At 52.3% G+C, this 23982-nt stretch overlaps 8 protein-coding genes across 8 annotated transcripts; 4 read left to right on the forward strand and 4 right to left on the reverse strand.

The window, feature by feature from the left end:
- Positions 1-7491: 7491 nt before the first annotated feature.
- Positions 7492-8408, reverse strand: N7482_001897 (Rer1 family protein; the record flags this gene model as incomplete). The annotated part of the gene is made up of 4 exons (XM_056684022.1): positions 7492-7571; positions 7654-7956; positions 8115-8232; positions 8340-8408. 4 exons carry the CDS (start codon positions 8406-8408, stop codon positions 7492-7494), a joined length of 570 nt encoding a protein of 189 aa, XP_056547628.1.
- A 466-nt stretch (positions 8409-8874) lies between these two features.
- Positions 8875-9953, forward strand: echA (enoyl-CoA hydratase echA; the record flags this gene model as incomplete). Its single annotated transcript, XM_056684023.1, has 4 exons — positions 8875-9019; positions 9072-9209; positions 9291-9836; positions 9904-9953. 4 exons carry the CDS (start codon positions 8875-8877, stop codon positions 9951-9953), a joined length of 879 nt encoding a protein of 292 aa, XP_056547629.1.
- A 126-nt stretch (positions 9954-10079) lies between these two features.
- Positions 10080-11552, reverse strand: N7482_001899 (PAS domain-containing protein; the record flags this gene model as incomplete). Its single annotated transcript, XM_056684024.1, has 3 exons — positions 10080-11041; positions 11130-11426; positions 11525-11552. 3 exons carry the CDS (start codon positions 11550-11552, stop codon positions 10080-10082), a joined length of 1287 nt encoding a protein of 428 aa, XP_056547630.1.
- A 484-nt stretch (positions 11553-12036) lies between these two features.
- N7482_001900 (putative MFS alpha-glucoside transporter) lies at positions 12037-13845 on the reverse strand (the record flags this gene model as incomplete). Its single annotated transcript, XM_056684025.1, has 2 exons — positions 12037-13425; positions 13516-13845. The coding sequence occupies 2 exons, from the start codon at positions 13843-13845 to the stop codon at positions 12037-12039; spliced, it is 1719 nt and encodes a 572-aa protein (XP_056547631.1).
- Positions 13846-14585: 740 nt separating this feature from the next.
- N7482_001901 (transferase family protein) lies at positions 14586-16235 on the reverse strand (the record flags this gene model as incomplete). Its single annotated transcript, XM_056684026.1, has 1 exon — positions 14586-16235. The coding sequence occupies one exon, from the start codon at positions 16233-16235 to the stop codon at positions 14586-14588; it is 1650 nt and encodes a 549-aa protein (XP_056547632.1).
- A 1447-nt stretch (positions 16236-17682) lies between these two features.
- N7482_001902 (uncharacterized protein) lies at positions 17683-18120 on the forward strand (the record flags this gene model as incomplete). The annotated part of the gene is made up of 2 exons (XM_056684027.1): positions 17683-17710; positions 17879-18120. 2 exons carry the CDS (start codon positions 17683-17685, stop codon positions 18118-18120), a joined length of 270 nt encoding a protein of 89 aa, XP_056547633.1.
- Positions 18121-19396: 1276 nt separating this feature from the next.
- Positions 19397-21081, forward strand: fgaCat (catalase easC; the record flags this gene model as incomplete). The annotated part of the gene is made up of 4 exons (XM_056684028.1): positions 19397-19418; positions 19478-19530; positions 19598-19777; positions 19837-21081. The coding sequence occupies 4 exons, from the start codon at positions 19397-19399 to the stop codon at positions 21079-21081; spliced, it is 1500 nt and encodes a 499-aa protein (XP_056547634.1).
- A 451-nt stretch (positions 21082-21532) lies between these two features.
- On the forward strand, positions 21533-23770 carry N7482_001904 (VPS9 domain-containing protein; the record flags this gene model as incomplete). Its single annotated transcript, XM_056684029.1, has 2 exons — positions 21533-21855; positions 21910-23770. 2 exons carry the CDS (start codon positions 21533-21535, stop codon positions 23768-23770), a joined length of 2184 nt encoding a protein of 727 aa, XP_056547635.1.
- Between the last annotated feature and the right edge of the window lie 212 nt (positions 23771-23982).

Genomic DNA, 23982 nt, shown 5'->3' on the forward strand with positions numbered 1-23982 from the left:
GGACTGGGATCAGAAATAGTTTCTTTGGAGCAACAGCTCTTAAAGCAACACAGTAGGCAACTCAAACCCGCGACGAGGTTAATTGCAAGGCTCTAGAAAAGTAAAGAAAACATTCCAAACACTGAAAAGAGAGAGAGGGAAAGAAAGTAGCTGCAGCTCGGGGTGCAACGGAGCATTTGTAGCGAGCTGTCCAGGTGGGCACCATCTCAGATCCTCCTTTCCCCCCCCTCCTCTATCCCTTCTGTGCGGAGGCTGCGCACAAGGAGTGGCAATGGAGCTTCGCATCATGAACACGCCTTTCGGTATGAAACGGTGGGTATGAGCTTTAGCTTCTGCGGGCTCGGCTTACTTCTTCCACTCTCCACCTTGCACAATCGTCGATCAGCTGCAACTTTCGAATCTTCGGCCTCTCCTAGTCTGTCCAGGGTGGCGTGAAAAGTCAATGGACCCTCCCAAGAGCATTACGAGTGGCCATGCTCACCACTCTACGACGGCATTCCAAAAGTTGGACTTGCATTGGTTGCCCTTGGGCGTCGGTGGCTCCGTGGCATAGAAAGACCAAGGGTAGGGGTATGCATCGGACCGGCAAGGCGTATCGCCTCGAAGAGGAACCAATCATCCCGTACTCCAGCTTAGTGGTCAAGAACGTGGAGCATCGGACGTGGACCTCTGTAGGACAGCCTGCATGGCGATGATAATGACATTTCCGTCTCCACCTGGACTATCGTTGTCCATCTAATTCGGTACCAGCGACAAGACAGGGGCCCCTTTCAAGTCCACTCCAGCTGAGAGCCATCGCCGTTGGCATGAATAGTTCCGAATAGCTCGAAGCCCAGATTTTCGGAGTGCCCGCTAGAGTGCACAAGGGGCTTCTAGTGGCTTCAATCAATGTTTCAATGTCTTACTCTGTTGACAGCCGTCGGTATCAGATCCGCTCTATGCAGCCGGAGATGGCTGGCTGGAAGACTTTGCTAATTTCCTGCCGTGGCGCCTTGATGCGGGGGCCCGACAGGGAGTATGGAGCTCTGGGCCTTGCTCTCGGTAGCCAATGGATGCCAGTGCCCCGCAGGAAGAGTGGAGGATGTCTCTTCTCGGAACGAACTGTTGATCGATTGGCACGGGACACCCGCCCGCCATAGCTTGTATTATCCATGCCACCGTGGATGCGGAGACTCGAGTGCCTGGGCCTGCCAACCGGTGCGGATGGATGAGCCGTCGCGAACCATGCGGCAAGACTGATGCAACGAGGTCCACTGAGGTCTGAACCCTCGAGATCGGCGGTGTTCCCGTTGCTCCCGAGATAATCTCCCGGGCACTGGGCTGTCTGTTTGACATGACTGGTTCCCGCCTCGCCACCTTTGTCAAGGTTTGAAGACAGCCTGCAGCTACCACTCGTACGCGCGTGCAATTGAAGGCGTGTGCAGGATGCCTCGCATTTACAGGGGGCGGGGATCGAGTCATTTGTTGGCCCGTCGGCTGTGCTTCCGGCGAAAGCCGTGCGAGAAGGAATGGCCTGGGTCCTCTAGCCCCATGTTTGCCCTCGTTTGTTGGAGGTGCATTAGACCGATGGAGGAGTCTGGGGTGGGGCGAGGTGGTTCGGAGCCGGTTTGGCACGGCCATTTTAGCGGCTCCACTTCAGCTGAAGAACGAACGATTCGCTTCGGCAGGCAAAAATAGGCGGGGCCGACTGGGGCCCAGGGGTGTCATTTCCCCTTTCCACAGGTAGTGGTATGGCGAGGGAACATGACGGGTTCTTAGAGAAGTCGTATGCCTGATCTTCCACACCGATTATGAATTGATCTTGTTGGTTCCGACGAACGAGGCACGATCTCGTTCCGCTACCCAACACTGGTATGCCGCTCGATCTGTCTGGCTGTACGGAGTATGACTCGCGCCAAAATAGAGGGAGGGTTGTTGGACCTGTGGTCCGGAGACTTAGCCTCCCGGTAGTTCCCAATCGGAAGGACAAGAGGTTCCAATTCGGCCCCTGTTGCCGGCCTGGCCCAGTTCGAAATCGTCACTTTGCACCGTGAAAGCGCCTGCGAATAGTCCGGCGTAGACGTGACGTATACATCGATGGTTAGTGCGGCCGTATTGGAATAGTTGCAGATATGCCCCATCTTTTGCCAGGAGGCCATCGGTCCCCGATCGACTGAAACAGTACTTCCCATGCTGCGCGAATTGCTTGAAGACCGTGAATCCTTCCTGATGATCCGTTCGACAGGGTCGCGGACGAAAGAGGACGCGATGTCAGCAAGGGCCGGCCAAAAGAGAGACTCTGTCAGGTATATTCCGTATAGGGGGAAGACCAATGGGGACCCATGTTCCTGAGGACACAGTAACTGACTCGGCCATTATAGGAGCGGGGATGCGAGGCTGCGCAAATATGGTGCGTACACCGTGCATACACTGTGCGTCGAGCCAGCGTGTTCTCATTGAATCCCGCACCAGAACTGAGTTTGAAGAAGAACTGACAGCTGGGTGGCGTTTGTTGACCAAGGGGCTGCGCAGGAGTATCAACCATGTCCCGTACTCGGTGGAACCCCAGCGGGTCCCAGCTTCAGCCCGGCAGGATGGCAGGTGCATGACACGGTCCTGTCGGCTATTCTGTCGCTCCGATTGCGGGCCAAGCTGGTGGGATCACTGGGGATCGCTAGGATCGCTTAGACAACATGGTCATCGATCTCAGCCTTTCGGTCTGGCAGGCGATGGAAAACCGGACGTCAATTAGTAGGTGGTAGCATGGCAACACAAGGGTAGTATCTGTTTAGTCTGTTCAGTGATGCAATTGAATTTTACACCGGATTTACTGGACCACAAAAAAGGAATATAGCCCCCCTGCTCACCTTCACATCAACAGGTGGTTCAGCGTCACACCCCCCGGGATGAGCAAGACGTGTTATCTAGGATGAGCTAGATGAGGTACCTGCAGAGGTCACAGAAACTGTAAGTGTGATTGCACGGTCTCTAATATCAAGTTCAGTTAGCGGTCTTATGGATATGCCTTTGTGCTGCTTCCCAGATGAAGCTTAAATGATTTAAAGCACTAAGGATCACCACATGCCGTGCATTGATGTCAAAATGTAGCAACAAGCTTCCAGGGCGTCACCGGCACGGGGATATCCGAAATTACGGGGCACTCTGCTGCATGAGATGTGCGACCAGCTGCGGCTTGCGCCAGCCATGACAACGCCCATTCAGCCATTGTGGCCACCAACCTGCCTGCTCAGCCTGAAATCACATCTGACAGGCGATAGAAATACCAAATTTCACAGGTCCACCTGGACTGCCGGGACATTCATGATAAAATCTCCCGAGATGGGTCCCCAATGTCAAACAAGATCGGCTTTTCCCGAGGGCTCTATGGACGCGCTACAGAAACAGCCAATTTGGAAGAGGCTGGTGGTTCTGCAGAGGATCCTAATTACAGGAAAGCCGGCAGCATGGCGGATCATGTCGCCAGTGCTGTCTCGGGCTGCTGGAACCCCTACATCATGCATACCCGTAGTTCCCTCGGGCAATTTCACCTGCTTCCTCTGTGGATAACTGGTTTCACCTTTCGTGTAACATCCCATCCGGCAAATCATTCAATTGAACAATCAATTCTTTAGATACATGTCCGCGGAGACTAGCGTAAAGACTGAAAAAGGGCAACCCGCCGAGTACCTATACCATTTGCGTAAGCCCACCCGTCGATATAGTGGGTAAACCCCCTACTCAAGTGATTCCATGTGGATACAATATGCATTTAATTAGACATAGAGACGAATGGAGTAGTGGGCAAAGTGGATTCACTTGTGTATTGATTGAACCTGAGCAAAAGTGGCTGATACGAGTCATGTTGGATAACATCCCGAGGAGAACCCTGGATATCAAGGTTTCCAAGGTACGACAAAGATTCAGGTCATCGACTCTACTATCCATTCTCACTTATCGTGGAAACAGCACATATTGGCCCCTCGCTACTCCTTCTGCATCACATATCAGCATCCTCAGAAAATCATCTGGCAGCCCAAGAGCGGAAGCGCCAGAAACCCCAGTAAAAATCCTGCAGGGTGAAGTCACAGGGCAGCGAGCCACAGTTATCGCGATGACGAAGGGTGTAAAGAGCCTTTGGTAAAACTGGTTCTATATAGAACGATCAGCATAGCTGTGGCCTACACCATAAATCTCAAGCACCAAGACTTTACTCCGTCCCCGATATTGCATAAGCTAGTCTACGCCTAGATGTCACAGAATAGAGGTTTGTCATGCTGAAAAACGGGATGTGTCTCCGGGTCCTTGACGTAATAGAATAGGAAAGGACGTAGCAACCCGACCCTGCAGGTCCTATACCATCCTGCCCTCCCTTACTGCGAATATGCCTATTGGCCATCTTTAGTGCGCGCTAATATAGCCATTAGATATTACCTATATCTACGCAGGGCCTAGGTATGACATCTGTCTATTGTCTGATTTGCATAGGTAGTTCTCCACATAATATGAATTCGACACCAAGGGCCCGTTGCCTCACGAATAAAGCAGGTTGAACTTCAAATAAGTGTTGTCTTATCAACAATCATGGACAGATTTTTGCATAGTTTATAGTATGACGCATGGAGGATCATTGTTGCATAAGCGAGGTCGGCTGTGGCCTCGTTGATCCATGTCGTTGCATTAGTGTACAGGAACACTGCACATCTGCCACAAAAGAGAGAGACAAAATATAAGACATTTTTGGCCCCTTTGAGTTGATCCCCAATTTCTTGACCTGATAATTTGATTCAACTGGGCCTATACTACCGCTGTAGTTTCTATATTGTGGTAACCCCACCCCTCAATGCACCCTCAGAGGTGAAGGGCACCATGAACAATTCGACATTCGTCCAAGGCCCAATTTCAGCACCAGATATGGACAAGCCACTCAATCAGCACGGAAATGGGACAGAATCATGGATACTTTCTTTCTAGGTTTATCCCTACTTTGATGATAAACGGATGTCCCTGTCAAGTATAAAGCATCAATGGTTACACCAACGCGAGAGTTTCCCCGGAGATTTGTCCGAGAGGCTTGATTCGTGAGTCTCGCAGCCCCGTTTCCAGAATACATAGGGCTATATTCTCAGTTTATGCTGACTTTGTGCAATAGGCTGCCGAGGCTGCCAGACCATCTTGCTTTGCGTTGAGTATACAGGCATCGCACAAGCGGTGATGTCTGGATGGTTATTTTGTAGAGCGCGCAAACATGTGCGGTGAGTTTTTGATATCATTCAAAAGCTGATCTGTTGTCGGTGGTCTATTTGTCTGGAACTAATGTCTCTGAAAAGATGAGAGCCAGCAATAGGGTGGGGTGGTGACGAGGAAGGGGCGTGCGGTATGCCACGAGACGGCGATACTGAAATGATCGGGAAAGGGAAGAGTCGTTCGGAGTCTAAGGAAATACCATGTTATCCAACTGGTGGAAAAGGCCAGGGTCAATGATTGCACAGTAGAAGCTCCGCTTTTTTGGTGTCATTTTGCAGATAAATTGGACACTGTAGGAACACTGCCACCTCCGACCGAGAACAGCGTGCGCACTGCAGAGTTAGGCGGTTACAGCGCCGCTCCACTTCGGAGCATGGGCAAAACTTCTGCGGAGATCAGGTTTCGGACGACTTGGAAGGCATTTACTCGAGTGACTAGTCTCTGCAACATGCTGGAAGGCATGGAAGATGGTCGGAAATAACACGGGCGATGACTATTTGACCAATGCCCACCTCCAGTGAAACTCCGGTGAGCAGTATGATGGATAGAAATAGATCCATTACCTGTTAATAAACGTTTGATACCTAAACGCTTCATCGACCACATGCAGTATCTCTCCAAAACCGAAGAAAATCAGGTTTCCAACGCCCTAAGCTCCGGTGGGACAATGCTTCTTAAGCTTGCGGATGCAAATGGTTTCTCCAACCTCAAGATTTGTGCAATCAGGATATATGCGTGGATTCCATCTGAACAGTTCCTGCATGGAAAATGTATCGGGATGGGAATCCCGGATGCCCATACAATTATCTCCGGAAGCCACGCGGTAAGTAGCGATGCCTTTAATGTGTCAGTCCATGTATATAGATGACCAATGACTGGCCGAGACGGTAGGACTGGAATCATCACTTACAAGGAGACAGTGCGATATCACTAGGCGCGGGTGCTACTGTTGAATCGGCCATAGCCGACAGTGTCGAGGATAGGAGACCCATGGCCGCAAGGAGACATCGAGTAACCGAGAACATCATTGCTAGGTAGGATTAGGTGTGCATAGATTGTCACTGATGAGAACAGATGGTGAAGGCGTTTGTGGGTGGGGAATTCAAGGAGAAATGTAGAAACATCAGTCAAGTTTTGTGGCAGCTGCGACAGATATTTATAGGCTGCATCGCCTGAGTCTAGTTACACGCCCAATTGAACAGTCAAGCCTCAGCCTCCGCAATTCCTACTTGCGACTAGCCCACGTCAGACAAACAACTTCTCACGCTGGGTTGTGCTGCTATCCACGAGAGCACATGCTGCAGCATGACGGCCAACAGGCTAATGCCCGCAAGTATCGTCGTCGAACCTGAGAACTCTAAGGTTCCAAGATATCCTATTGCTCTGGAGACTGGGCATGTCTCTGTTGTATTGTTACATTGCTGCGGAACGGTCAAGTTGGTATGGAAATGCTCTATCTAGGGGACCCGGTCCAGATTCGAAAAATTAGTATGACCGTTGACGCAGCAAGATCATGAAAGCGGAGCCTACAGAGCCATGAAGGGTGGGTCAATAGATATTGAGTTTGCCAAGCAGCAAACTGTGTAACTGTGCTATGACAGCTATCCCCAGCAGGAAAATGGTTTAGCGACAACTAACACCCCCAAGTTGGCTACGAGGCCAAGTAAGAGAAACCTGTGGGGCCCAAACGCTTTCATCGCGTCTGGTGTGGAATCTGTCAATACCGAGGACATTGCAAGGGCATGCTGGCGAGAACCTGTCGTTCATGTTCAGTTGCTTGCCTTAAATGTGAACACTAATCCCAGCAGCAGCTCAAAGACCCCAATTTGCTCAAAACTCTACTTCTGCGCAACGCAGGATTGCATCTGTTCAGGAGCCCTTGAAGGCATTCGAAACATGGAAACAATGTCCTTCTAGTATCTGTGCATGATGACTACGATTCACACATTGAGCGTTGGGGAAAAAACCCCATTGAAGGCGAGCATGTGCACCGGCTTCAAATCTAAATCATATTTCACAGGCAAAGAGAAAGCCAACAAAAGACAAGGCACAAGAAAACAAAAGCGACCTCTAGAAACATAGGGATTACAATCGAGGAATTCATAAATGCATCGTCATGAAGCCCGCCACCCATTTTCATTTCTCACCCTCACTCGTATCACAATCAATGGCGACCAGTGGGACACACATACACACATTGACATTCACACAGCTCTCCGATTACAGGCGCAGAGAGGCGGGGTAAAAACGAATCAGTAAATAAGCCGCTTATGACCGGCCGTACCGGGTCTTGCCGAACGAGAAAGGAACGTAGCGGTACTTGATCATGTGCTGGATTTGTCGGCGCACTAGAGATGAAAGAGATTAGGTTAGTAGACATCCATGAGTATCACAATTCCAACGGATTGAATCGAAGATGAAGGCACATACTAGTCATGACGAAGAGGATGATCCAGTACATAACCAAGACAGGCCAGAAGACGGGGATATCGAAGATAGGGAGCCAGCAGCACACAAAGCCGATGGCGATGGCACGAGTGGCCGAGTGCCAGAACTTGAACTCCGGCAGGCGGCGGATGAACGGCCGAAACTCCTCGTCCTTCTTGGTGGGAAGGCTGGGCGAACCCGCATCACCGTCCTCTAGGCCTTCATCCTGAGTGAGAGAGGGGTCGAATTTGGGGGTCAGGAAAGCGAGGAAGAGGTTGAGGAGGTAAATGCCGACAGTGTAGGCGACTAATGATGGGCCGTGTCACGTTAGTTTGGGTTCATATTGTGCGTCGCGTGCCTTATCTGCCCAAGTCCATCCTTCCCCATGGGCCCTTGTCGCCTTTTATTGGAGCATTTTATTCTACCGAAGCGACTGTTGCAGTTTGGATCAGACGAGAACGTACCAATGTACCATCCTTGCGCGAGAACGATGCGCAGGAAGAAAGCGAGGAGCAGGACACCGGAGCCAACCCAGCGGTAGGTGGTATAGGGGGTCGACGCGTCAAGGTAGGCTTGGTATTGCTACAGCGACTCATTAGCACAAGGTTCTGCGGGTTAATCTGGCCCTGTGGGGGGAGGAATGGAGGCATTGCGCCGTCCGCAACCCCTCAAGCGACACTCAGACTCACCCGGGTCAATCTGGAGGTGTGCGCCGTCACGGCGGTGAAGGGCGACTGGTCTGGCTCGGGGACATCCATGGTAGAGGCGGGGGTGAAAGGAGTCTAGGAAAAGAAGAAGAAACGAGACAAGAAGCCCGGAGTACACGCAGATCCGCAGTGCTGAACGCAGTCGTTCTGGAAAACAGGAGCAAAGTGTCCCCTGGCGACGGGCCAATCAACGGGGAGATGATGCCCCAGCCACGCCAGGACATGTGATGTGTGGCGGTGGTAGGTGGCACAATCACGTTGGTTATTTAGTTTGATTATCTAATATGTGGCTGGTAACTAACTTAACTAACTCAAATAGTTAGCAGCTGCATCCTTCACCTTCACCGCCCCGGCAAAATGAGTCAGCCACACGGGGCCGAGGAACGGTTAACTTCGGCTCTTTTTCGGCTGCGGGGAGGTCCTGTACATCATAGGCTCCTCTTCCTCCGTATCAGCCTCCACATCGTCTTGACAATTTTGGACTTATTCAGTGCATTCCTTGCTATCGTCAATTGCCATGTTTGCTCGTCGCTGCACTCGTCTGGTCTCCTCGCGGACGGCCGTGTCCTTGACCTCGTACTTGGCCCGTGTCCGACCATACTCGTCCGGCCCAAGCTATGAGCACATCCTCACCTCTACTCCGAAACCTGGAGTTGGCTTGAGTAAGTGGACCTGAAGCCATTGGGGGTAAGAGGTAAAGCTCATCTCAAACAGTCACCCTCAACCGACCCAAGGCTCTCAACGCCCTGTGCAGCCCTCTTTTCACAGAGCTCAATGAAGCTCTCAGCAAGTATGACAATGACAAGGACATCGGGGCGATCATTATCACAGGCAGCGAGAAGGCTTTCGCCGGTACGTATTCATTTAGCTCTCACATTCATCTATTCTTATGTCTTTCCACATTGAGACACCAATGGTGCTAATTGACTCTAGCCGGCGCCGACATCAAAGAAATGGCCCCATTGAGCTTCGCCGCCGCCTACACTGATAACTTCATCGCGCCATGGTCTCATCTAGCCAACACGATCCGCAAACCCGTCATCGCCGCTGTCTCCGGCTACGCCCTCGGCGGCGGCTGCGAGCTGGCCATGATGTGCGACATCCTATATTGTACCTCAAACGCGACCTTCGGCCAGCCGGAGATCAAGCTCGGCACCATCCCCGGTGCGGGGGGCTCGCAGCGCCTGACCCGAGCCGTTGGTAAGAGCAAGGCTATGGAGCTTATTTTGACGGGCAAGAACTTCAGCGGCAAGGAGGCTGGTGAGTGGGGTCTCGCGGCACAAGTTGTGGATGGTGGGAAGGAGGAGCTGCTTGAGGTTGCTCTCAAGACTGCCGAGACTATTGCTGGATACAGCCGTGTTGCCGTCGTTGCAGGCAAGGAGGTTGTGAATAAGAGTCAGGAGCTGTCGCTCCGGGAGGGAGTTGAGTATGAGCGGAGACTGTTCCACAGCCTGTTTGGCAGCAAGGATCAGAAGATTGGTGAGTTTTCTGTGCTGGACTAAATACTGTCTTGAGCTTTGCAACAGACTTACTGACACCTTCATAGGTATGACTGCCTTCGCTGAAAAGAAGAAGCCCGAGTGGTCCAACGAATAAAAGTCTGGGAATAACCCTCACAGGAGGAGCGTCCATCTCTTTCTTTATAACTAGCAAATCATGAATCGCAAATTTTAGAATGCATGGCTGTTCATGTCACGTAAAATATGTACTGGGACCTTGGTCTCAGCTATGCCCAGCCGCAGCGTCATCGCCCCAACTATCATCCACCATCCCATCCGGATGGGCATTACCCGACGGGGTACCGAATTTGTGCTGCTCAAGCGACCGATTGATACCAATGATACCCCACGCAAAGACAGCAACATCGCGAATAGTATCCATGAGAAGGTCCTCCTGAGGGCCATTGGATCCAGCGTCGTTCGTATTTGCCCCGGAGAGAGGGTTCGAGAAGCCGGAGGAGCTTGATGACGGTGTGGCCCCCACGCCTCGCGTAGGGGTCTCATTTTCATTGCAAAGAGAAGCCTTGACTTCGGGATAGGCCGGGTTCGGAAAAGCACCGTGGGGGTAATATGAGCTGCCATAGGTATAGACAGGTTCGAGAGCCCACGGTGCCGCGAAGATACCATTAGAATAGACAGGGACCGGTTGAGGTGGAAGAGTGGCACTCGAAATGGGAGCTCGAGCCCGACGGAGGATAACAACCAGTCCATCCGATGTACACGAGACCACAGCTTCCAGCTCAAGAGGAGGGGGTGTAGTGCCGTACGCGTCCGTGGAGGCACCAAAAGACGGTCCGCGAGACCCATCTATATCCACATCTACATTGTCGTCCTGCAAAGGGTTGCGGAACCAGAAACGCAGGTACGCGATCGAGTCGTTCGCTTTTGCACTTTCAAGACAGCGGACAGCATCCCGCAAGCATCTCTCTTGGATACAGTAGAAGAAGCTCTTCGAGATAAGATGCTGTGGATGCACCCCGAGGATCTCTGCCACGCTGCTGGTGGCGTACATGATCGTCGCAGTCCGGGTGAAGCGATTGACGAACAAGGCGGCGCGTGGCTCATGGAGCGGTTCTGCAAGGCGTCGCGAAAATTTGTAGGATATGAATGTGAGCATGTGGTAGCGAGGGTCATTGGGAGAGGAGTCGAAAAGCTTGCGCACTATGGGAGCGTCGATGGCGCGCTCTGGAGATCATAAAACGTCAGTGACATGCGCAAATAGCCCTCGAAGCCAATGTGATATTATCACATTGTCCTCCTTCATGAAACATACTTTGACTACCTCTGCCCCGCCCATAGACCGTAGTACTCGCGATTAAGACATGGTAGACCACCGTGAAGACACATTCGCACCCAACCCACAATCCATTCTTGTGTCGAATAGAACAATAGTTCAGCACCGCGGCTTTATCAAGCCGGACGCCACGACCATGCACACTGCGCGCGAAATGCAGTTCCTGGGGATGGAAGTAATCCCAACACGAGCGGTTCAGTACCTCGTGTGGCTGGTACCCTAATACCACCTCAATGCTGTCCGAGGCGTACTGGATCGAGGCGTCACGAGACAAATCTGCACCACAGCGCTATTAGATCTGATACAGCTTGGGATTCTGGACTAGACTTCTCGAGGGAGTATCAGCATGAGCGCCAGGCTCGGGTACAACTTGCCGTGGATGGTGATGAATGTTGTGTCCATTGTGGCTGCAGAAAAGTGGAACCCCCCTACCCCGCGTCGTGCAAGGATGACCAAGGAACAAACACGATTCGGCTCGAGAAAATGGCGCTCTAGGATCTCTGCGTGTCCTTGCAAGGATATTGCAGGCCAGCGATATGAGGGGAAGCAGACAGGAGGGGAGAGTTTGCACTGACAGCGGCTGGACGGTTGGACCCCTGGGGTCCAGACGGCTGTCATCCTTAGATCGGGGGACCCGCCGGTCGATACGTACGTACGACGCTCGACAATGGCGTAGTAGCTGGAAAAGATGAGAAAGAAAAACAAGGAGAGTAGGTGTAAGATGTGAGATCGGTTCCAATTAGGGTGAATTATAAGGTAAATACAGGACTATGATTATGTACATCCAAATAAGTAAATGGGTAAATGTAAAGAGCACAGACAGACTGGCTGGACCGCAAAGCATACGGAGGGTCATCATAGGCATGAGAGTATTACATAGCATCAATCATGCACAGCCAGCGTCTTTCTCAACTTGGCTGGGGTCATTCGTGGATCTCTTCTGTTCCTGGTAGCCGTCGATGACGCGGCTCTCGACGTGCTCGTCAAACACGTCCACCTCGGTCGTTGCAAACTTGCGAGCACTGACGCCGCGCTCGAAGAGCATATCCAGTTCGGCGAACGAGCGACCGCTCGGTTCGGGCACGCGGAAGTAGGCGTAAATGATGCACAAGAAGCAGATGCCGCCCCAGAAGAAACCGGCGTAGTTGCCCCAATCCCACTCGCCGGGGTTCAGCATGTAGGGTGTAAGGACACCACAGACAATAGCAACAACGTTGTACAGGCAGCGGCCCAGCACAACCGTCTTGATCTGCAGTCGTCGTGTGGAAAGCTCCGCCACAAGCGAATAGCCGACGGTGCCGACTGTGAGCTGGTAGAAAAGCGCCCAGACGAGCATAAGCGAGCCGGTGGCCATGGAAGCCTGGGAACGGTGGGAGTCCGGCACGAGACCGAGGAAACCCATGATAAGAAGCATGGCGCATAGTCCGCACAGTCCGTACAGACACAAAGTTCGGCGACCAATGCCGAGGTTCATTAGGAACCATGCTCCAAAGACACCGACCATGTTAATGCCATACTGACCCATGGCAAAGTTGTATGCATTACCCGAACTGAGGCCAGCCTGCTCCAAGAAGTACGTGGAATAGTTCGAGAACGAGTTTCCACTCAGATTTTGAATAGCCCAGACCATGCAGACGATCTCGGTCCGGCGCAAATCGGTTCCCTTGAAGCAATCGAGATAAGTGGCGCCTTTGGTGATCCTGGCCTCCAGGGCTGTGGTGTGCACCATCATTGAGATTGTCTCGTCGGCATTGAAATCGGTGTCGCGGTCTTTGCTCGTCAATCGCTCCAGGGACCGTTTCGCATCCTTGGTCCGGCCCCGTCGAACCAACCACCAGGGGGATTCGGGGGCAAGAGAGATGCCAATGAAAAGGGGCAGAGGCCACATCCACTGTAGGCCATACGGAATTCTGTAAGCCCATTCATCGTCCCGATGGAGCATCCCCTTGATCACACCAATTCCTATCAGCTGGCCAAGACCCCAGCAGAAGTTGACATAGGTGGTCAAGTATCCACGCAGCGCAACAGGACACACCTCCGAGGCGTACGTGATGGTCAGGGTCTGGAACACGCCCCAGGGAATACCGCACAAAATCTCCGCCGCGAGCAGAGACTGCACATTCTTGGCTGTGAAGAAGATTGCCGTCCACGCGCTGACCAGAACGAGACAGGCCATAAGTGTATAGCGGTAACCGAAGCGCTCTGACGCCCAACCGTTGATGAAAAGACCGATAATCTCGCCGACGTAGGCGCCGTTACTCAAACCAGATTGCCACTAGACATCTCTGTTAGTATTTTTTTCACTGTCGTCTCCTATTCATTCCGCCCAATCGAAGATTTCAGTGGCAAGCACTCGTGCACTCACCCTAGCCGGTACTTGATATGAGCCATCGGCCAACCGCTCGCCGTACTTGCGGTTGAACTGGTCAAAGGCATAGAAGTTGTTCACCAAACTAATATCGTATCCCTCCATTGCAATGCAGGTCGAGATGATCACGCTCCATAAAACTGCCTTAGGATATAGCTTGATACCCTGCAGCAAGCTCATGTTCCGCTCCTTTTCCGTTGCCGCCTTCGCATTCTGAATAAGCGTCTTCATCGAGGAGTCGGAGTGCCAGCCCTCGTGGCCATCGGAGGGGTAGGGCGGGCCCCCCTCCACTGGCGCAATGGTGTCGTGCACCTTGGAATCAGCCATGCTGGGGTAGCGTGGGAGATCCAGGGGCGGAAGACAAAGTTGGAGGCACGAAAAAAAAAGGGGGAGGGGGTGGTGGTGGTTGGAGCGAGTCGAGGGAGACGGTTCAGGAATTAAAGGCTCGGAGGCGTGCGGAGGTCCGAAAAATTAAGGGTACCCACCAGGCCCGGGGAAACATTGCACGCGAGCACACTTCAGGGGGATGACCGGCGAAGGTGTTCCCGGGCCAATGCCTAGAGGCACGAATGGAATTGGCACTCCGTAAAAAGGTAGGATTCTCGACCGGGCTAGACAGAATCAGGATAGAGCAGCGCTGGACTTTGCGGGGAACGCGGGCTCAAGCCTCTGCAAATTTTCGCGGGAGTTGATGCTTGGCGAAGGGGCCGGGGTAAGTCCCAGAGATCAGAAATCATTGCCGGACATACTCCGTAGTTTCCCTGGTTTTCTATTTTTCTCAAATCATGCATTCTCACATAGGTTTATTCCATATACTAATCGTTATTTTGACAGGGCTGAGACATGTGCCTGTCAGTTTATTCGCCGGTCGCCCTGCATCCGGCGGAATGTGGCGCGGGCGTGCCGCGCCGGATTTAGGCCGAGATTGCCTTTGAGTTGCATCGATCCCGAAAATTTTGAGTTTAATGGTCATGGGAACGTGGTGGACAATCAGTGTTGGTTGTTGCTAGCCATTATGAACGTGAGACATTATTATGGTATACTTCCATTATCCCACAGCCTCGGCTCTACGGAAGAAACCGTGGATCCCGGAGCAGTCGCTCCATATCCTCCGTCCGAAGATGGAGCGATATATCCACTCCGTGAGCGGTCCAGGCCTTCTGGCTTGGCAATCCTGTTTGGTCTTTCAAGGGCGGTGCATCTTTGATTAACACATCGCCGTCTAGTGTTGGGAGTACTCCCTCGGCGTAGCGAATGCCTGGGTACGTGTGCAATCCAAAATCGATCCCGTACAGACCTGTGCGGGCCCAGGTGGTCACGATAAGGTGGCGATGACCTAGAAATGCCTGCCAGATTCGTTGTGGTGTCTTCTCATAAGCGACACTATGAAGATGTGCCGCAATTGCATCCTTGTTGCTGATCCTATTGATAGTGTTGCGAATGCACCGCGCAGCGGAAAGCCTTCGTGCATCCTCTGCAACAGCTGAAGAAGCTAGCTCCATGCCAGTCATCTCGATATTAAGCATTAGGGTCGGCGAGCCGATGAAATCTTCTCCGAGACCGAGGACAGGGCGCGTTCCATAGGCGAGGTTGCAATGCACTAGGCTGGGGTCCTTCCCTAGTTGGCGAGCTCGGGTGATACATGACCAGACGTGAGCGAGGACGGCGTCGTGACGACTAATTCGACTGCCCTTGGAGGTGTCAGGGCTCCATCTGATAGTACTCTGGTAGATAGACTCCACCTGGCTGCTATTCAAATGAACCAGATAATGGGAGACGGGGGCATCAAAGTCCCAGTCTGCCCACGGCATGAGCGGACCGATCGGGGTGTGTTTTTGATTCCGAAATGGTTCGGGGATTTCTTGGGTCCAGGGGCATAAGGCTGGCGTGGCCCACCAATCGTAACGGTGTAGTGGGAGGCTTTTGATCTGTTCGAGAATTGCTGGGTCTGGCTGCTGGCCACTGATATCCCCTGCAGCCACCGAGTCCAGGCGCGTCGGGTCAAACAGAGGGGTCAAGTCGGGCTTGGGAAGGCCTGACCCTGAGAGAATCCAGCGACCGATCTTTGTCCAGTCTTCAACGAAATGAGTCACGGATTGAATATCAGCCAAAGGATGGAGAATCTTGATTGCCAAGGCGAAGCCACCGCACGCCAACATGGTTAGCTGGATCGCCATCACGGGTGGCAGCATGCCCGTTTCATTGGCGAAATTAGGTTTCAGCGAATTGGCTAAGCGTGAAGAGGGAACAAGGCCACTGAGTGGCACCTGTTTACAATCCCAAAGAGGGTGCTCCGTAGTCCGTGAGGCTGGGCACAGCGTCTCGAGAGTGGCGTTGGTAGTCGCAGTCACGAACTCGACACCAGGGTCTTCAGCTGTACCATAGTGGGAATAGACCCGACCGAAGCGACGCGCGTGAAGGGGGAGGTGGATTTCCTTCTCGGTCAACTCGGCAGCATTTAGAGTAGAAATGCTTTTTAGTTGACCAGCCCAGTGGGGATAGTCGTCAAGAGTGATTCGTAGAGAGCGCCGAAAGTGCTCCACTAGATCGAACTCATCGCCCACCTTGTCGGATCGTTCGAGGAGCCAAATTGGACAAGTACAGGCAAAGTTTGCTGTAGTCACGTCTAATAGGGAGAGTGGCACCACTCTCTCAGTCGGCTTTGCGTTTGGAAACAGTCGCTCGGACTGTATTGGAGATATACTAATTGAGCTCATCGTACCCGGCTGCTGCTTTTCGAAACTATGGGTATATTGCTGCTTAAGACTATGAGGGACATGATACTTATAAGGTTGTCAGTCCCTATAGAACTAAAGGAGCTGATGCAACGCTATGGGCGTTTGTCTAAGGGACTCCTTTATGTACGCTAGGCCGAAACAGGATCCCGCCAGCAGCGAGATTGGATGGTTAATGAGAATGTGGCTGAGCAAATATGATTCACCATGATTCAATTTTTATCGATCGTCAAGCCCGCAGATGCATTGTTTCAACCTACATTACCTTATTTGGTAGATTATCGTAATATTCGGGGTGTCGTTCCTCTCCCACGCCTAATAGCATGGAAAGGAGGCAGTGGTCTCCACCGGATGGCTTTATAAGCGAACGATTCTCAAGTGAAAATTTGTTCCCTTAAATATTTGGAATACGATGCCTTATCGATCAAAAGAACAGCAGCCAATAAGTCAATGAAAAATGAATCCAAAATTAGAAGGTTTGACACGAAGGCGCCCTAGTGAACAGAAATCTTCGGTATTTTTTTACGTCCAGACAGACACCTTGCACGTAGATCAGTGAACTCCTTGATTATCGGCCACAATTCGCTTCATAAGTATCTGCTGTGGTGCTATCGCTGTTCCAATACTCCCGGCGCTTGTAATTCAGTAGCTTGCCCGTCAGGACAATGAACGGGCAACCACTAAGCACGCAAATCACAAATTCTACACTTCTTTTCCTCGAAAAGTTTTGGCAATCAGAAACCAACGCTGGCAGATCTAAAGAAGAGTCTATAATGGCCTTCTTCTGTAAGCTCTTGAGGTCCGTGCAGGTCACTGAGCACTCCGCTACTGCCTTGCCTAGCGCTGCATGCCTGCACCATATGATCCTTGCAAAAATATGGACGATTGCACTGCTAGGACAACGTGCTGCTGCTGTCAAGAGCGGAGCGGAGCTTAATGCATAGGCAAGATGAAATAAAATGGCGTTCCCACAGTGAATGATATCGACAGCTACATACCATTGGAATGGACTGACTCCCACAGAAAGCTTTCTGCCTGGAGTATCTGAGGAGGATTCAACTGCATAGCCTGTGCCTGGCTGCTTAGGTAGGCAGGCATTGGACAAAAATCAATACAAAGCAGGCCCTGAGCCTGATTGTGCAATTGATTGGCTGCGAATATCTGCAAGCCCGCCTTTGGATTTCCTCGAGAAGCGTGATTTGCCCAACGGTGTTGCCCTCAAGACGGTGGTGGCCACAGAGGCGACATGATATCATATGCCCTGGGAGGCGACAGAAGCAACGCGAAGAAGAATGAATGAGAGTAATTAAAAGGGGACATGGTCTACTTTTCGAAACGAGTCACCCCCATATTTGCTTCAAAGATCAAGAGAAATCAGTTCCTTCATTCGCTCCTTTACGATCAAATCCTTACCCGACGTTTATCAACCATGTCTTCTAATGACAATAATGAAAACCGTAAGTGAGAACCAAATACCTCGTCGCATACTCACTTCCATCGTGGCTTTTCCTGTGTCGCATTTATGTGGGACTTACGGTCGCATTGCCTTCGCACTTCGTCTGGTCTTCAGGTGGACTGGATTTGGACTTAAGGAATGATAGAGCTAACAGGGCATAAAACTCCAGCCGGTTTCATGGGAGGCCTCGGTGAGATGGTAGGCAAGACTATCAACGGGGCCACAAGTACAATGGGCAACGTTGTGAGTGGTCTTGGTGGCACACTCGGTGGTGCGGCTGAAGGAGTAGGTCAGACTGTGACTGGGGCCACTGAAGGTCTTGGGAAAGCAACCAAGGGCCTTGGGCAGTCCGTAAACAATACTGTTGGTAACTCGAGGGCTCGGAAGGAAGAGAGTGAGCTGGAGGAATAAATGCACGTCGGTGATGGGAATGGTGCTACAGGGACTTGTGAGCGGAAGAACCGAATCATCGCACCGATTCATTAGATACTCGTTACCGATTATCGAATACTATCCTCTCTCTTAGTACATTGGCGATCCCGGGGATTTCGCGGGTGGACTGGTTTCTTCAAGATATAGCTTGTATTCATCATAGCGGCAGTCAATTGGTTGCCAACCGGGTAGTTTTCGAGTCACCATGCGGCCGGATCTGGACTGCCGAAGGCCAGTGATGTGGATGAATAACCAAAATTGTTCTATACACGGACCATTCTACCACCCTGAGACTTGAACCCAGATTGCTGTAGAATGCCGACTTGAAAGCCCCTACGCCAGTTCCGATCGGCGGGATCCCGCCTGCCGGAGGCTGGAGCTGCCCGCGGGCGGCTCGAAGCTGCAGTGGGGCAACAGGCAGGCACCATGAGGAATGAGATATTGAAACGCATACAACACGGCGCTGTCGATATCTTGGATCTTATTCGGTTTTATTGCATTTATAGTCTAGGTAGAAAATTCTATGGAGAAAAAGAAAGCTTGTGAATGAACTGCAAACTCAATGTCATTGATCTGGCGAGCTCCACAAGGAATTTTATTGCTCGGATGGACCTCCTGAAATAGGAAGGATTGTGATAGCTCAGCGGTTCTGCTCGCCCGGACCGACCAACTACCAATCACGGAAAGGTCTGAGGCTCCCGGGGGCCGTGAGGGGCCGTGTCTGATGCTATTAACCCGGCGGTTCAGACAGGATCGATCAATCTTCACGATCCGTGCTGGCCTGGCCCGAAACAAGTCTTGCAGTTTTGTTTGCTGTCAGAAAGCTTCACGTTTATAGGTGCGCTGACATCGGCGAGGTCCTGATTGGGTGTGGAGCATCCATGGGCCCCAAAAGATGTTGTTACTCTTCGCCGAGTTCAACAAGATATTTGAATAAAACGGCTCATTATTCTGGAGATTCAATATATAATATGGATATAGATAACTCCATAGCTAGAGATCCTGTACGGAGGATTGTAGGAAGGTATACATTTGACTGAGTCGTTTCATGGCCAGTGGAGCGGAGATGGTTCCATATCAACAGCGTGTGGGTCCCATAGATTCATACGTTTCGTTTTTCACCCAACCCCCAACCTTGGAAGTCTTCCCCACCGCACCTTTTTCTTCGTAATGTTTAGCTGGCTATATATTAAGCCACTGCAGGCTTTTTGGTCCCTCCGATCATCTTTTCTGAGCATCTACCATCACCGCCACCATGGGTAAACACGACCAGCCTAGTCTGTCCACACATCACCCTTCAGCGAGAGAAGCTTGATACTGACTGCTAGCTCGACAGAGACCTACCGCTACAATGAGACTCCGGTCTATACAGCCTCCAATGGCTGCCCGGTATCATTTTCCGTCCATCAGCGTTCCCTTTGAACCCCCGATCTAATGCGATTATCATCTCCTATAGGTTATGGATCCCCAAGCCGCTCAGCGCGTGGGCCCGAACGGTCCATTGCTGCTGCAGGACTTCCATCTGATCGACCTGCTGGCGCACTTTGATCGAGAGCGCATTCCTGAGCGGGTGGTTCACGCCAAAGGTGCTGGCGCCTACGGCGAGTTCGAGGTCACCGACGACATCAGCGATATAGTTAGTACCAACCCTCACACAGACTATTGAATCGCCCCAGCTAATATAGCTTCACGCAGACCACGATCGACATGCTCAAGGGCGTTGGCAAGAAGACCAAGATGCTGACCCGCTTCTCCACCGTTGGTGGCGAGAAGGGCTCGCCAGACAGCGCCCGTGACCCGCGTGGTTTCGCCATGAAGTTTTACACAGAAGAGGGTAACTGGGACTGGGTCTTTAACAACACCCCCGTTTTCTTCCTGCGAGACCCGGCCAAGTTCCCCGTTTTTATTCACACCCAGAAGCGTAACCCGCAGACCAACCTCAAGGATGCCACCATGTTCTGGGACTACCTCTCCACTCATCAGGAGGCCGTCCACCAGGTGATGCACCTCTTCAGCGACCGCGGCACTCCTTACTCCTATCGCCACATGAACGGCTACTCGGGCCACACCTACAAGTGGATCAAGCCCGACGGCACCTTCAACTACGTGCAGATCCACTGCAAGACCGACCAGGGCAACAGGACCTTCACCAACGAGGAAGCTACCAAGCTGTGCGCCGAGAACCCCGACTGGCACACACAGGACCTGTTCGACGCCATCGCGCGCGGCGAGCACCCCTCGTGGACCTGCTATGTGCAAGTCCTGTCCCCCGAGCAGGCCGAGAAGTTCCGCTGGAGCGTCTTCGACTTGACCAAGGTGTGGCCACAGAGCGAAGTGCCCCTGCGACGCTTCGGCCGCTTCACGCTGAACAAGAACCCGGAGAACTATTTTGCGGAGATCGAGCAGGCGGCGTTCTCGCCCTCGCACATGGTCCCCGGCGTTGAGCCCTCGGCTGACCCCGTCCTGCAGTCCCGTCTTTTCTCCTACCCGGATACCCACCGCCACCGTCTTGGTGGCAACTACGAGCAGATCCCAGTCAACTGCCCGCTGCGCTCGTTCAGCCCGTGGCACCGCGACGGCGCCATGAATGTGCTCGGTAATTATGGCGCCAATCCGAACTATCCATCCACCTTCCGACCCCTGGCCTACAAGCCCGTCAAGGCTAGCCAGGAGCACGAGAAGTGGGCGGGTGCCGCCGTTGCGGAGCAGATACCCGTCACCTCCGAGGACTTCGTGCAGGCCAATGGCCTCTGGCAGGTGCTTGGTCGCCAGCCTGGTCAGCAGGAGAACTTCGTGAAGAACATTTCTGGTCACCTCTGCGGTGCCCATGAGCGTGTCCGCAAGGCGACCTACGGCATGTTCCATCGTGTGAACAAGGACCTTGGTGCCCGCATTGAGGCAGCCACCGAGGCAAATGTTGCCCCTTCTGCTCGTCTGTAAACGTGTTTTCTCGAAGAGTCACATACTGTTTATCTATTGTTGTCAGCTTGAATATAAATGACGGCTTATGATCCGATGCTAGAAATGATGAGAACTTGTAGGTCAGGTGTAGCCAGTAGCCAGCATGAGAGGCAATGAAGGGAGGCTGACTGAGCGGGTGACGTCCGCTGCGGAGTTAATCCGCACGTGATAAGGCCTCCGTGACGCGCCATCGTCTTCTCGCGCGGTTGAACCGGGAGCTGCTGACAAGCAACAATTCCTGTCCTCTCCTGATTGGCTTCTATTTCCCTCCATTTCCTGCTCGTCTGGTTCTTCTATCTCCATCTTGGAGCTAGATACGTACCACGAAACTGGGGAGCTCGGACTTCGGTCTGCATGAGCCTATCAGCTGGACCTGGCGGAGTCCGTTGCGACTAGTGCCTTGTAGGGCCTGGTCGCCCCTAGACCAAAGATGTCCGGCCCCTCCGACGAGGACGCTGGCCAACCTCACTTGTATTCGACCGGCTCGTTCACCAGAATGGGTAGTTCAGACGCCCAGGCTTCCGTAACGGCCAAGCAGATAGCCGATCAGGCCGACGCCAACCACCAGTCGCTGTCGTTGTTAACGCCTGATAGCGAGAAGCAAGAACATGGCCCTGATGTGTTTGAAAGACGAGGTTCTGCAGATTCTGGTACCGGCGGAGATGCGCAAGGTGACGAGGGTTATGTCCTCTCAAGGAGCGTGCAGGATCCCTCGGAAGAGCTCCCCATCGAGCTCATTAGCTTGACGGATCGGTAGGTGAATGAGTGCGCGAACGTTTTGCGCGTTATACTAATAGCCTCGCTTAGCTTCATCAACTCTTTGAGCGCCAGAGTGCATAACTCCCCTCCCACGATCGATAAAATCTCCTCCATGTTCCAAGTTTTCTACAGCCGTGCCGAGTCTCATATATCCACTCATATATCCGCGCTTGCATCCCGCATAAACCGTGATTCGCGACCGCAGGTGCAGACGAAGCCAAGAGGAAGTGCGCTGTCGGTTCTGGCTAGCAAACGCTCCCAGGACGATGTTCGACAAGGCAGTGGGGGCCGCCAGATGATGACTGCGGAGGAGGTCGCTGAGAGACGCAAAGCACGCAAGGCCCTTGAGTACAAGCGCGTTGCATTGGAAGAGGCCGCGGAACGGCGAGTATGTGAACTTGTCTATGACAAGATTTGGAGACACAAGAGCACTTTAGATGATGTTCGGGATGAGAAATTGCGTTCCAAGACTGCAGCCCTGCTGCTCGTGGGCATCGACCTGAAGGATTTGGGCATTGACATTGATTTCACAACGATCGCGGAAGAGAAGCAGCAAGAGGCGAACGACTGCCTTGCTCAAGCTCGTGAGTACCTTGCAAAAATGAACGACCAAAAATACCCTCTTGGCAAACTGCAACAACTAGCTGCCGCCCACAAAGCCATTGTGGACGCCCTAACAAAACTCTTACCTTCATCATCATCTGCGGACGAGATTCTTCCTACTTTGATTTACTCTCTTGTCACCTGTCCGCCCGAGGGAATCAACATCATCAGCAATTTGCTCTTTATCCAACGGTTTAGATCGTCCAACAAGGTCGATGGGGAAACCGCATACTGCTTGACCAACCTGGAAGCCGCTATCAGCTTCCTGGAGAATGTTGAGTTATCTAGTCTGCGGGCCGATGAAATGCAGGAGGGACCTGTCAATACTCCCAGTGAGAGCGCAACTCCATCATCAGAACGAGTCGATCCTTTCCGGCCAACAAAAGAGATCACAACCCCGGCGGTAACGACGGTGTCTGCATCAACTGAAATCGCGAAGCCTGAAAGCAAAGAGCCGACCCTCTCTACATTGCCTCGGCTTCGTCCGTCCCCAACTCCGCAGCAACGCCGCTTGAGCAACCTCTTCCAGCCCCCAGCCAAGGTTCTGGAAGCTGCCAATGATGCTGTCCGTAGCACCGCAGACCAAAGTTTGAAGAACATCAGCGCTTCTTTGGATAACAGCTTCAACTTTCTATTCGGCCGTCTCAAGGAATTACAAAATAACCAAGGACCTAATGCAGACGGGAATGGGCCCGTTCTACCAAAAACATTGGCCGAAGCTCGCAGATTAGTCGCCAACCCACCAGCCAACAAACAAAACCTGACCTCAGAAGAGATCGAGTCACTCGATTCTTTTTCCAATGAAGAAACGGCGCGCCACCCTACAAGGACTACAAGCCTTGCCAGCGGAAGCCGGACACCGCGTGACCGCAGCACCGACAGTGCAAGGACCCAAGCGAGCAGCAAAATGTCCATTGCCAATTCGTTGCGAGACGAAGCTGCCCAATCGCCGGCCGCAGCTACCAGTCCCAATCCCCTAGAGTCCATGCGAAACTTCGGCAACTCGCTCAATCCTCTCAATCACATCCCGGGAATGATAAAGAACTTCGGCCGCAATGTGCCCGAGACCCCTGGTGCTCGAGCAATTTCTCCTGCAGCAATGGACCGTTTGAAGCTATCGCCAGCCTCGACGGATGGCGCCCCGAGCCCGCTGCCCTCATCTTCCTCGAAAGACGACCCTCCCATCCAGCGCTTCCTTGAAACTCAAGATGCGCGGGATCTCCGCCTTGGAGACGTCGCTGTTCTGCTCGAAGACTATAAAAGGTTGGCTGCGGCACTTGCAAAAGCTACCGGGGGATCTCGCTGAGTATTATTGCCTTCTTGATTTCCATTTTTATGGCAAGGTTTCTGTAAGATGCTTGCATTGCGAGCTACATGTGGCGTTCAGCGGCATTATGGTTTAATTTTCTGTGTTTAAATTGTAGATGGCTAAGGTTTATAGATCGTATGGCATAGCTTGGTAATGAATCCTAAGCTGCGCGGTTATGCATATTACTATACCTACTAGTATAGAGATAT

This window comes from Penicillium canariense (genome assembly GCF_028826845.1).
Source record: "Penicillium canariense strain IBT 26290 chromosome Unknown utg000001l_segment0_segment0, whole genome shotgun sequence".
Lineage (NCBI taxonomy): Eukaryota > Fungi > Ascomycota > Eurotiomycetes > Eurotiales > Aspergillaceae > Penicillium > Penicillium canariense.